At 43.4% G+C, this 13533-nt stretch overlaps 1 protein-coding gene across 2 annotated transcripts; it reads left to right on the top strand.

Moving 5' to 3' along the window:
- Nucleotides 1-780: 780 nt before the first annotated feature.
- On the top strand, nucleotides 781-12689 carry Dnaja1 (DnaJ heat shock protein family (Hsp40) member A1). Of its 2 annotated transcripts, none has more exons than XM_008842483.3 (9): nucleotides 781-936; nucleotides 2027-2168; nucleotides 2293-2470; nucleotides 4927-5031; nucleotides 7112-7339; nucleotides 9159-9273; nucleotides 10842-10957; nucleotides 11265-11365; nucleotides 12313-12689. In XM_008842483.3, exons 2-9 carry the CDS (start codon nucleotides 2037-2039, stop codon nucleotides 12529-12531), a joined length of 1194 nt encoding a protein of 397 aa, XP_008840705.1. In that variant the 5' UTR covers nucleotides 781-936; nucleotides 2027-2036; the 3' UTR covers nucleotides 12532-12689. The 2 variants fall into 2 exon arrangements, with proteins under 2 accessions (XP_008840705.1, XP_029423868.1); XM_029568008.1 differs by lacking the exon at nucleotides 781-936 and adding an exon at nucleotides 1330-1472.
- Nucleotides 12690-13533: the final 844 nt, after the last annotated feature.

The following is a 13533-nucleotide window of genomic DNA, read 5'->3' as shown; positions in this document are numbered from 1 at the left end:
GAACTCAGAGATCCGCCTGCCTCTGCCTCCCAAGTGCTGACATTAAAGGCGTGCCTACCATGCCCGACCTCTACATTTTTAAGCCAGCGCCTCCACCTTCCTTGTTTTTTGAGTTAACTGAATAAGGTAGGCAGCAGACTCCATTTCCCTTTTTGTGTCCACCGAAAGCCCAAAACTCAGTTTGCCAACTACAGATCCCAGCTCACTCACGAAACATAAAAATGGTTCATTAGCTAGACTTAGTTTCTCTTGCTGGTGCCTTGCAGCCAAACTAGGTGCAAGATTGACCAAACGTCCTTTAAAGTCGCCCCGGAAGGGTTTGAGGCTACTGGCCTGGATTCGCACAAAAAGCTCTGACCATTTGCATTTGGGGGCAAAGACCAAGATTCAAAGCCTGGGGGTAGGCCCGGTGGCTCAGCATTTCCTGCCAGAGGGGTACTCAGAGCCGACGCCATGCGAGTGGCGGGCAGGGCGCGACTCCGTTCCCACAGGTCCCTTCCGCACGCGGCTCCCGCTCAACCCACTCCACCCTGGTCGGCCCGGCGGGGATCACGGCCCCGGCGACTCGGGAATCGCGCCGCTAGTGCGCCGAGACCGCTCCACCTAAGACTTGCGCACTGGGAAAGAAAAAGCTTCTAGACTATTCCAAGAGCCTTAGGAACCCGGGCTTGAACCCACCCCCACGGGCCCTCCGGCACAGCCCCTCCCAGCCCCAGTGCCCCCGCGCCGTTGCCCAGGTAACCGCGGGGCGGTGGCAGCGGCCGGGGAGGCGGGACTTCCGGCGAGTGACGCGCCCCGGCTCGGCTACAAAAGAGGAGCGCTGCGGCAGGCTGGGCGGAACGTTCCAGAACGCCCGGTGAGAGGCGGAGGGACGGTGGCGGCCGCGCTCGCAGTGCTACGCGTCTTCCCACACCACTCGGTGCAGCCCGGTCACCGGTGAGTTTGGGCCCTCGCGCTCCCGGCCTCCGCCTGAGCGCCAGGAAGCCGCGGCAGAGGCGGTTGGCCCCGCGTGGGCGGGAGGGCTGCAGGTTCTTGAGGCTGTGGCGACCTTTTCGGAACCCGCTGAGGCGCCCCGGAGGCCCCCGGCGCCCGCCCGTTCCCCTCCCCCCCCACAGCGACGGTCTGGAGGCTTCCGACCAGCTTCCCCGCCAGCCTGGGCCCTGCGGAGACTGCCGCCCTGGGCCCCTCCGTGCGCGCCCCCGCGCCCGGGCCCGCGCCGGGTGGGCTGTTAGCGCGCACGCGCCGAGCGCTGCCGGGGTGAGGGGCTCCGGGAGGAGCCGGGCGGTGGCTGCGGCTGACGCTTCTCCGGCTTCCTCTCCCTCTCTTTGTTGAGGGCTGGCCTTCCCCCTCCTCCGCCGTTCGATCGGGGTGGAAGGAAGGAAGGAAGCCGTAACGGTCGGCGCCAGGTGCCGGGGAAGCCCGGAGGACGAGGAGACGACGCCGGCCCGGGGGAGAGGGGCTCGGCGGTAAAGGTGGGTGAGCCGTGAGCGGTGCCGACGGGGCCCGGGGTCTCCTTCTGGCGAGTTTATCAGATGTACTAGTCGTGGTAATGTAATAACTCGTGGACGGAACCTATTAGTGCTGCGGTTACTGCTGTCACAACCTCTGGGGAAAGGAAACCGGAAGAAACCAGATGACCCATGTGTTAGTGTGGGAGACTAGGAACCAGCTGCTGTAGAAGGCTCTTGCATTCCCTCGTCTTCATTAGTTTGTATTCAGTCATTAGGATGTAATACCTCAATTATATCGGAAATTGTTGCCATTTGTGTTTACGGACAAAGAACAGATTGCTACTGTTAGGGTGCTGGAGAGATGATGGCTCAGCGTTTTTAGCTTGTACTGTTCTTCAAAGAAAACCGGAGTTAGGTTTCTAGCACCAATATGGGGCCCCTCACAACTGCCTATTAGTCCAGCTCTAGGGGGTCTGAGGCCTTTAGGCTCAAGAGTGCAGTGTACGACATGTGCACATAATTAAAAATAATAAAAAAAATTTTTTTAACTAGTTAAATTCATTTTCTGGTTTCAGGCTGTAGAAAATGGTGAAAGAAACCACTTACTATGATGTTTTGGGGGTCAAACCCAATGCCACCCAGGAAGAATTGAAAAAGGCATACAGGAAACTGGCCTTGAAGTACCACCCTGATAAGAATCCAAATGAAGGGGAAAAGGCAAGTATATTTTCAAACATGCATCAGCAGCTTTTCTGGTGTATTGTTTCCAGTGCCTAAAAGTCAGTGTCTGGATAGTGGCTATGCTTTAAGTTTTCTGATGGGATTTCCTTTTATCAAATAGTTTAAACAGATTTCTCAAGCTTACGAAGTTCTCTCTGATTCCAAGAAAAGAGAGTTATATGACAAAGGAGGAGAGCAGGCTATTAAAGAGGGCGGAGCAGGAGGTGGTTTTGGCTCCCCCATGGACATCTTCGATATGTTCTTCGGAGGAGGAGGAAGGATGCAGAGAGAGAGGAGAGGTAAGGAAAGTTTAGATTACCCTCAGCAAGATAAACCAGCTCCTGGTCGGAACAGACATGAAAATTCACTGATCAAATGATAGTTTATATGTTGATGAAATGTTACAAGCTGACCATAAAACTTCTGATTTCTGGTGTCATTTTTAGATGAGGTCTCCCTGTAGCCCCAGCTGTCCTGGAACTCACTATGTAGACCAGGCTGGCCTCGAACTCAGAGATCCGCCTGCCTCTGCCTCCCAAGTGCTGGGATTAAAGGTGTGTGCCACCAGGCCTGGCCAAGATGAGATTTTATATGACTAAAAATACCTAATGCAAGATTACCAAACAGTAAGGTAACAAAGCATAGAAACATTTCCGAGCCCTTTTACAGATCTTGATTCCTCTGCTGTTAGAACCTAATGGTAAGTACAGTGGCCTTTTCAGTTGAAGTTGAGACGTCACAAACTTTTGTATTTAGAGCCAAGACTGGAAACAACTCATTGCCTCCAGATGACCTGCTGCCTATTTAATATTGCTCCAACTTTACTAGCTCAACATGCATGTATATAATATTTAGCCCAAGGGGGAAAAAGTTCCCTATAGGCTGGATAAACACCCTTGATGGGAGGGATAACAGTATTCAGGAGAAAATAACTGTATTTCAGGGTATTTTATACAATGACAGATGGTAGCCACAGTTCTAGAACAATTGGGTGAGCTGTTAAATTTCACTTTGCCCTTTTAAAAGGTTTTTGGAAGACTTCAGAAGTTGTTTACTGTGTTATTTCTAAGAATTTACTGCAAAGGAAATCTGTAATCCTGGTAACTTGCTTTGTAAGCTGGTGGAATAGTTTGACCTACAGAAAAATTGTGGGTTTTCATTTCTTTTTTTTGAGAAGGGTCTTTATATGTAACCCCAGGTGTCCTGGAACTCACTATGTAGACCAGACTGGCTTGGATATCACAGAAATCTATCTGCCTTTGTCAGCCCCAACCCACCCTGGTGTTGGGACTCAGTGCTGTGTACCACCATGGCTCACTTGTATGAAGGAATTGACCTAATACCACTGGCATACTTCTTTTTGGCTTCCATCAGTTTGAGGGGTTTTTTTGTTGATGGTGTTCTATTTTGTTTTGGAAAATATGTGATCAATTTCCAGAAGCTTTGTTTCTCCTTTCCTGTACTCTGTATACAAAGTCAAGGGCAGTCTTCAACATGTCAGAACTAGCTACATGTTTCTGTTTGTGATAATGGAAGCCCAAAGTGAAGCAGAGAGTAGGGGACACAATGACACTTAGCCTCCTCATTTAGAGACTAAATGTTCAGTAGGTAAGTTATGCAGAATGGGGTTTAAGAACTTGATACAGGCTGTGTGTGGCACGCCTTTAATCCTAGCACTTTGAAGGCAGAGGCCGGTGGATCTCTTGGGAGTTCAAGGCCAGCCTGGTCTACATAGTTCCAGGACACCTGGGGCTACAGGAGACACTGTCTCAAAAAGAGCAAAAAAAACTTGATTCAGTTAGCTTATAAGGCAGTTCTGTGGTGTATAAAGTCCTCATGGCAGGATCATTAGCTAGGAACTTACTATTGAGTGACTTAATTTTTGTAGCCTCATTGTCCATATGTGATCTCAACCTTTCACCTGCTGTAGTATGTAAGTTCTGCCTTGCACTCTCATAGTCATGGCACACCTGTGAACTTTGAATTTAGATTAATTTAGAGGGAAAAAGGAATCCTATATTTTGAGTTGGCAGTAGCTACCACACTTAAGTTTTGCCCAATAATGAGTAGTTGCTATATTGGACAGATGAAATGTTTCTATCATTGCAGAAAGTTTTGTTGGACAATACTATTAAAAAGGCGTGAGAAATGGGTTGTAAACAAACCAGTGCTTGGTCTAGCAGTAAAAAACATCAATTGATATTCCAGTGGTGTCTCAATATTGGAGTCTCCAGCCTATTTGATTAGTAAGAATTACTATGCTAAAGAATATTTGGATGGCTGGGCATAGTGGCGCATGCCTTTAAATCCCAGCACTTGGGAGGCAGAGGCAGGCAGATCTTTGTGAGTTAAGGCCAGCCTGGTCTACATAGTGAGTTCCAGGACAGCTACTCGGACTACAGGGAGATCCTGTCTCAAAAATTCAAAAAAAAAAAAAAGGTTTGGATGAAGTAACTGGACATGTTGCTCAATGCCATACTACTTGTAAAAGCTTCAAAGGAATGCATGGTTGAATTACTGTGAAATGTACCCAGAAATATTTGAGTGCTTTTTGAGGAAATAACTTTATTGTTGTATTACCTCTATGTTGTTCAGCAGATTAACCTGATGAAATTTTCTTCAACTATAGTTCCATAAGTGATTGGGTGTATGTTGTGTATGGGTCTTTGCCCAACAGATGGACCACACGGGGCTTGTCTTCATTATTCTTTGCCAGTTTTCACATGGATTTTTAATGAGCAGCATTTTGTTCCAGGTAAAAATGTTGTACATCAGCTCTCAGTAACCTTGGAAGACTTATATAATGGTGCAACAAGAAAACTGGCTCTGCAGAAGAATGTGATTTGTGACAAATGTGAAGGTATGGGTTTCTGTTAAGTTTAAGATAAGGTCTTAACTTTGTGGATAGGTGAAATTGATAAATGATGCACTACCTAAGTCTTACAGTGCAAATACAAAAATGTGGCTGAATCTACCACCAACAGAAACACTGGCAAAATAGCATTTTTTCCTAACTAGCCCTTGCCAAAATTTGTCCAAAGTTCTGAGAACAGGCTCCCCTCCTTCATGTTTTTATTAGCATGTATTAATTACAGTGCTCATTTTTTTGTATTTTGTTTTTGAGGCAGAGTCTCCCTGTAGCCCCAGCTGGCCTGGAACTCACTATGTAGACCAAGCTGGCCTTGAATGCACAGAGATCCACCTGCCTCTGCTTCCTGAGTGCTGGGATTAAAGGCATTTAACATTTTCATATGTATATAATGTATTTTGATCATACCCCACCCCTCTTAATTCTCTGTCCCACTACCACTGATCTTTTCCTCTCCCTAACAGGTCTTCATTAGGGTTGCTTATGTGAACATAGGTAAGGGATTGTTGATAGGAGAATGGGCACCTTACCAGTGATTACATTGCAGAATAAAATGTGTTTCCCTTAGTCATCAACCATTAATTAGGTATAGATCCTCAGAGAGGAATTGTCAGCAGAATTGTGCTGTGGGAGCACATATTTATAATTCAAGATTCTGGTGTAGGCAATTTTGTAGTTGCTGTCTAGCTCACTGTTCCCTTGAAGTGTACCTTTTTTTTTCTTTTTTTGAAAGATTTTACATGTATATTTTGCCTGCATGTGTGTTAAGTACACTCATGTTGTGCAATGCCCATAAAGGCCAGAAGAGGGTGCCAGGTCACTCAGAACTGGATTTAAGGCTGGCTGTTAGCTACCATATAGGTGCTGGGAACCGAATGAACCTGGATCCTCTGTAAGAGCAGCCAGTGCTCTTAACTGCTGAGCCTTCTGTCCAACCCCCTAAAGTGAACTCCCAAAATTTAGCAATTGCTTACAAATAATTAATTGCTGAGCTTGCTCGCATTTCTGAGCCCTAATTGAAAAAACTTCTCCCTTGGAGGGGGTATAGGATCTCACCAACTGCCTTGGAATACCTGTTGTAGACAAGACTGTCCTGAAACTAGGAGATCCACCTACCTACCTCTGTCTCCTGAATGCGAGGTTTAAAGAAAGGTGCCACTGCACCCAGCCAGCTAGGTTTTTTAAGTTGTGCGTGGTGTTAACGAACATACGTCACCAGTGTACAGGTGCCCACAGAAGCCAGAAGGGGATGTTGGATCCCCAGGAGCAGGCGTTCTATTGGAGCTACCTAGTGTCAGTGCTGAGAACTAAACTCAGTCCTCTGGAAGAAGCAGCAAAAGCTCTTAACTTCTGAGCCATCTCTCCAGTCCTTCTGTATCTTGTTCTCTTGTTCTTTTTTTTCTCTTTGAGGTATGGCCTCAACCTTACAGCCCCTGCTGGCCTAGAACTCAAATCTGCCTGTCTCTTCCTTTTGAGTGAGACTAAAGTCATGCTCCCCAAAGCCTGGCTTGTCTCTTTGATGCCAGTCAAAATTCTAAGCACACATTACCTAGACACTGGGCTTTCTCAATGATGTACCTTCCCCTAACACAGCTGCTTGCTGACTGACCTCGCATTGCTCAACCTGTGTGGTTTTTTAGATACTAGCTCAAAAGGTAAGGCTGTCACTTTCACAGTCTCCCTCTTGGTAACTGCTGAGATGTATAGTACTTATTTTTTTTTCTCAACTACTAAGGTGGTCCTCAAAATTCGAAGGAAAAAGTATTTAAAAATTCAGGGTCTGGAGAGAAGCAGACCCTGAGCAGTTAAGAGTGTTGGCTGCTCTTTAAGAGGGACCTGGGTTCAATTTCCAGCACCCACATGGCGGCTAACTCCAGTTCCAGGGGATCTGACGCCCTCTTCCCACTTGGGTGGGCATTGCACAACACGGATACACTTAAATACATACAGACAGTATACTCATACACATAAAATAAAAGTAATAAAATATTTTTTAAAGTTCCAGGATTCTGAAACAGCTTGTTACTTTGCTACTAAATTCACTTTTTTTTTTTTTTCTTAATCTCTTTAGGGCGGGGTGGTAAGAAAGGAGCAGTGGAGTGCTGTCCCAACTGCCGAGGTACTGGTATGCAAATAAGGATTCATCAGATAGGACCAGGAATGGTGCAGCAAATTCAGTCTGTATGCATGGAGTGTCAGGGTCATGGAGAACGGATCAGTCCTAAAGACAGATGTAAAAGCTGCAATGGAAGAAAGATTGTTCGAGAGAAAAAGATTTTAGAAGTTCATATTGACAAAGGTGAGTTCTGGGCCACCCTACTCTGAATCTCAAGTGACATGGCAAGTTGTTAATATTTTTATAATTTTTATTATTAGACTGTGTGTGCGCATGTGTACAGGCACATGCACCTCAGCACGAGTGGAAGCCAGGACAACTCTGAAGAGTCAGGTCTCCACCAAGGGTTCCAGGATGAACTCAGGTCTTGGGGCTGCACAGCAAATGCTTTTACCTGATGAGCCATTTGGCCCGGATTTTGCTATTTTAAAATGAAACTAGTACTGTACTGTATGAGGCTGTGTGGTGTTTAGTCTTTGGGGTTGGTGTAGTTTGGTTTTGAGACAGGGTGTCACATTACAGAGGCTGGCCTTGAAGTTCTGATCCTCCTGCCTGCACATCCTTTAAAAAACCACCAAAGATTGCTCTTGCAACAAAAATTTACCACCCAGATTACATAATGTTGGGATTATAGGTGTGTACACCACTGCACTCAGCTTGAACTATTTACAGATGTGTTCTCATATTAGTATGCAAACCTACGTAAGACTTAATTGGTGGGCCACAATGGCAGTATTCTTCCATGTGAACCCTAATACTGCACTCTTCTTTTATCCCCAATGCCCAATGGATTTTCACAAATCTTTGATTTCTGTTTTCAGTTTTCCTGCCTTGTAGAATGACCCTTCTTGGCAGGCAGATCTCTTGAGTTCAAGGTTATCCTGGTCTACATAGTGAGTTCCAGGCCAGCTTGGGCTACAGGGAGACCCTGTCTAAAAAAGAACCTCCCCCTGCCCCCCCCCAAAAAGTTTAAGCCTTTACTGAATTAAAATGTGTGGGCCAGAGTTAGGAGTTGCTGGGACTCTCAGTAATAGAGCACATATTCCATATTGGGCCACTAGTGGTGGTACACACTCGTAGAATATGCTGATGAAGCAGAGGCAATAGAATCACAAGTTCAAAGCCAGCCTGGGATACACATTTTGGAGACTGGAGAAACAGCTCAGTGGTCAAGAGCATTGGCTGCTCTTAGAGGACCCAGGTTTAGTTCCCAGCCACCCACAGAGCAGCTAACAACCATCCTAACTCCAGGTACAGGGGACTCCGACACCCACTTCTGACTACAGGCATTGCACAACACCAGTGCACTTGGCATACATGCAGGCAATACATTATGCACGTAAAATGAAAGTATATTTTTTAAATAAGATGTTGCTATATTGCAGAATGCTCATTTTCTACATTGACCACATAGGCTAAGTGAATATCCAACACTAAACATCCTTTTTGTTCTTTATTTCTTTGAGTTTGCCCAGGTTAGCCTTGAACTCAGCAAAATCCTAAGTGCTGGGATTACAGACTAATATGCTTGGCTCTTTGTTTGCAGTACTAGAGACCAAACCCAACCAAGGCCTTTGCATGTTTTTATGTGTATGAGAATTTTGTGTACATATGTATAAGTACACTACTTGGATGCAGTGCCTGTGCAGAGACCAGAAGACAACTTTGTGGAGTCAGTCAGTGGTTTCCATCCAGTGTTTGGGTCCTGGGGGTTGAACTCAGGTTGTCAGGCTTGCAGCGAGCTCCTTTATTGGCTGAGCTACCTTACCAGCCTAGCAGGTGTGTGTGTGTGTATGTGTTTTGTTTTTAAACTCTTTCATGCATACCTGTGTAGTGATAATAACTTGTATTGAGGACTGAACCCAAGGCCTCAATACATGATAGGTAGGCAAGTGCTGTACCACAGAGCTACATCCCCAGCCCACATGTGTGTATTAGAGTTTATGGTCCTGATCTTAGTGCCATACTTATCAGTAAAAGTACAAAACTGATCTGTTTTTAGGCATGAAAGATGGCCAGAAGATAACATTCCATGGTGAAGGAGACCAAGAACCAGGACTGGAGCCAGGAGATATTATCATTGTGTTAGATCAGAAGGACCATGCTGTTTTCACTCGGTATGAACTTAAATCCATCTCTCAAATTGCCATCTTTTATGGTGGTGGTGGTTCTAATTTAAGTGAAATTTTTGGTAGTCTAAGAACGTAGTTGTAAATAAACTAGGAAAGCATTAACAGGTTCTGTATACTTTTTATAAAAATTCATTAACTTTGTTTCAATTGAAAACTGAATGGGATTTTTAAACTTTTGTCTTAAATTGTTACCTAGATGTTCTCTATAAGCACAAGTGGGTAGCAGGTAGCTGGGAGGCAGGCCTACATAGAACCTTGCCTTCAGTCTTGAGATAGTTGATTCAAAGTAAATGCTTTATAGCTTTCACCAATTTTCTATCCTCAATTCAGTTTCTGGATGTAAATATCTAAAACCATCTCAATAAGAAATTAAAATTTGAGACTGTTAAGTATTTAGAAATTCAGGTCTGCTACTGAAATACTGTCTTATATTGAAGCACAAGAAAAAGTTTAAAGGTTAACAGTAAATATTAAGTAGATCTGTGGGGCTGAAGAGATGGCTCAGTGGTTTAAACAGAGGACCTAGGTTTAGTTCCTAGCACCCACATGGTCCTCCATCTTTAACTCCAATTCCAGGGAATCTGACTCCCTCTTCCGGCCTCTGGGCACTGCATGACATGGGTGCACTTATGTACAGACAATGCTCACAGATAGATAAAATTTGAAAATCCATAAGCAACTTCAAAATAGTGGGCTTGGAAAGAGATTAGGTTTGGGCAGTTAGCTAGCATATTGTATTACCTGAATGCATGTGAGTGCACTTAATGTCATGCAGTGCCCACAGAGGTCAGAAAAGGGCGTTGGATCCCCTAGAACCAGAGTTAAAGTTGTTAGCACCATTTGGGTGCTGGGATTCGAACCTGAGTTCTCTGTGTGAGCAGTTAGTGCTCTTAACTGCTGAGCCATCTCTCCAGCCCCAGGGGTTAACATCATGAACAGACTAATTGAGGAACAGTTGTTTCAGAAATGTTTATTAATACATGTTGGAAAAGAAGTCCCAACATGAAGGAAAGTGGACTAAAGTAAGTATGAAGGATGCTATCACAGTGTGCTAGGTGTGATACACTAATATTTCACATGTATCAGTAAAGAAATTCTTAGTCCCTTCTAAATGGTCATAACTGGCCAAAATAATTGAAGATCCAACCCAAATCTGTTTTGATTTACACTTGATGTTCTCTGTCCCAAATGTGTGTTTCTTCTCTCGCCCCACTCTTGAGTGTTTTGGGATTTTGTTTTTTCCCTCTCCAAGAAATCATATTTAAAACAGGTAACAACTTGAATAATATATTATAGATGTAGCCTGGAATGTTCTTGAAAAAATGGCTCATGTAGCCAAGTGCTGAAGTTACAGGCCTATGTCACTTATGCCTAGATTATGGAAGAAATTTGGAACCTTATTCAGCAGAGCTGGCAGTTTCCAAATAATTGCCTGTTCTAAGCTTTCAGCTGCTTAAGGAGAATGAAGGGAAACATAATTGCCCACTATGGTACTTGTAGTTATTTGGTGATTTGGAAAGATGTAAATGTGTGTCATATTTGTATTGATCTAGACGAGGAGAGGACCTTTTCATGTGTATGGACATACAGCTGGTTGAAGCATTGTGTGGCTTCCAAAAGCCAATATCCACTCTGGACAACCGAACCATAGTCATCACTTCTCACCCAGGTATGGTAATACATGAGCTTTTTTTCTTGTCTCCTGATACCTAAGAAACAATAGGCACTGAAGGAAAACTAGTGCTTTCCTTTCCATCCTTGGTTACATGTCCTTTCATGAGCTGAGATGAAGTTCATAAGGTCTTGGCTGTATTGTGGCAGCCCTCTGGAAGAGCCTTAAATGAAAAGTAACATGATTGTTTGGCTGCATAAATTTACCCCTTCAATTAGCTTGGATGTTTTCTCTATTTTTTGTTTTCCTTGCATTATACAAATGTGACCTTAAGTAATGAAGAACCTGGCTTCAATGTTTTTAGGTCAGATTGTCAAGCATGGAGATATCAAATGTGTGCTGAATGAAGGTATGCCAATATATCGTCGACCATATGAAAAAGGACGTCTAATCATTGAGTTTAAGGTAAGCTATAATACTGCAGGACATTTGAGAATGGTTAGATTATTAAAATCTAATACAGACCAAGGCAACTACATTTTCATTCCCCCTTGTCCGGAATTAATTGACCTTGCACACTTTTGTCTTTTTAAGACAGGGTCTCCCTATAGCCCCAGCTGGCCTGGAATTCAGTATGTAGACCAGGCTGCCCTTGATCTCAAAGAGGTCTGTGTGCTTCTGCTTCCTGAGTGCTGGGATTAAAGGCGTGTACCACCATGCTCAACTTTTATCTTTTATTAACACCCCACTGTGTTGCTTAGTAACAAATTGCAACATTAATTGGGTGTTTTGAAGACTAGTTGTAAGAAGGGGTACATGGAAACATGAACATTTCATTAATGAAGGCTGTAATAGGCTGTATGTGCGTGCAGTTTAGTATGTGCCTGGTATACATATGAAGTACTTTCCGCCCACTTCCCAGCACTGCCATAAAAAGCAGGCTGTGGCAAAATTTTGTTGTAATGAAACTATTTACAGACAATACTTAAGGTTTGGTTTGTTAATAGTAAGAGTTGTGAGGCATTTTCACTTAGGGATTGGCCTCACCCACAGATAGACTATATCATTAATTAAAATCCCTTTGGATAGGGAAAAGATGACTTTTGAGCCAAAAAGACCCACCATTTCACTCTTACTATGGCTATTAAAACTTATGCTCTAAGTTGGACTGGTCTTTATAGGTATATACCTATAATCCCAGCACCAGAGGTAGAGGCTGGGGAGGATAAGAGTTCAAGGTCACCTTTGGCCACACAGAGTTCAGGCCTAGGTACAAAAGCATATGTCAAAAAACATGTGTTCTAAGGTGTACCTTAAAGAATGATTGCATGTGATTTTCTGCAGAAATAGTTCCGTGATACTTTAAGGATCTAATAGCAGAATTAAATTAAACTTTTTTTTTTTTTTGGTAGGTAAACTTTCCTGAAAATGGCTTTCTCTCTCCTGATAAACTCTCTTTACTGGAAAAACTCCTTCCTGAGAGGAAGGAAGTAGAAGAGACTGATGAAATGGATCAGGTAGAACTAGTGGACTTCGATCCAAATCAGGAAAGGCGACGCCATTATAATGGAGAAGCCTATGAGGACGATGAACATCACCCCAGAGGTGGTGTTCAGTGTCAAACCTCTTAGTGGGGCCAGTGAGTTAACACGACTGGCATTGTTCATGCAGCAGTGAATGAGTGGAAGGACTGTAATAATATGCTCACTACTTGGCTATTATTTTCGTTTTAATATTCAAATATAGTAGTGTTTTAAAAGTTAAATGAAGAATAAACACAAATATAAAAGCTCTGACTTTGCCCTGTATGTATGACTTAAGTGTGCAAGATGAAATTTAATACCTGTAAAACTACTTTGAAAATGTTCCCCTAGCATCTGTTAGGCCATACCTTGTAATTGATTCAGCTGTGTACGTGGACAAATTGACATGCTAGGTATATATGTTGACTTCATTGTTAAGCAGTGGGATTAAAATTGTGTTTAACTGGTAATCAGAAAAAAAAAAGTTTGTAGGGATGTGTTGGTCTGTCTAGTTGTGTTAAGTGGACTCATTGTGATGTTTCTGCATTGTACTGCCTCAACCATTATTTCAAGGTGGCATAATGAATCATTTGGCCTGTTATTAGTGATAGAATGATATCTTCCTAAAGACTATCATAATCTGCTGCTTAAGGGCTTGTACTTCTAGACTGCATTCCCTTCTGCTGTGCCATCTTTTCAATATATATATATATATATATATCCATATATATACACACACTGTTGACCAGTCCTACTTCTATTTTTTTTTTTTTCCCCCTTTCTTTTTGACCATTGGAAGCCCTTGAGATTTCCAAAGCTGGGTAATTTAGAAATTAAAAGTGAAGTGACCTGGATGTAGAAAAGTAATTTGCATGTATAATCTAGGAAGGTGTTCCTTGAGGAATGTTACAGGCTTACTTTAAACCATTTGACTTAGGCTCCAAGGTAACTGTAATCTAATGTTGGTAGTATAGTGAATTATGAATAGCTTTAATTGTATGTGTAAAGTTATGTTCACGTGCTTAAATCTGGACTCAGCATTTAAGCAGTTACTGAAATGTATGAATGTCTCCTAATATACTGATTACAAAGCATCTCTAGTGTGTCACT

This window comes from Nannospalax galili, unplaced genomic scaffold, assembly GCF_000622305.1.
Source record: "Nannospalax galili isolate Female #2095 unplaced genomic scaffold, S.galili_v1.0 scaffold341, whole genome shotgun sequence".
NCBI classification, from domain to species: domain Eukaryota; kingdom Metazoa; phylum Chordata; class Mammalia; order Rodentia; family Spalacidae; genus Nannospalax; species Nannospalax galili.
This window is presented reverse-complemented; position numbering and strand designations above follow the sequence as displayed.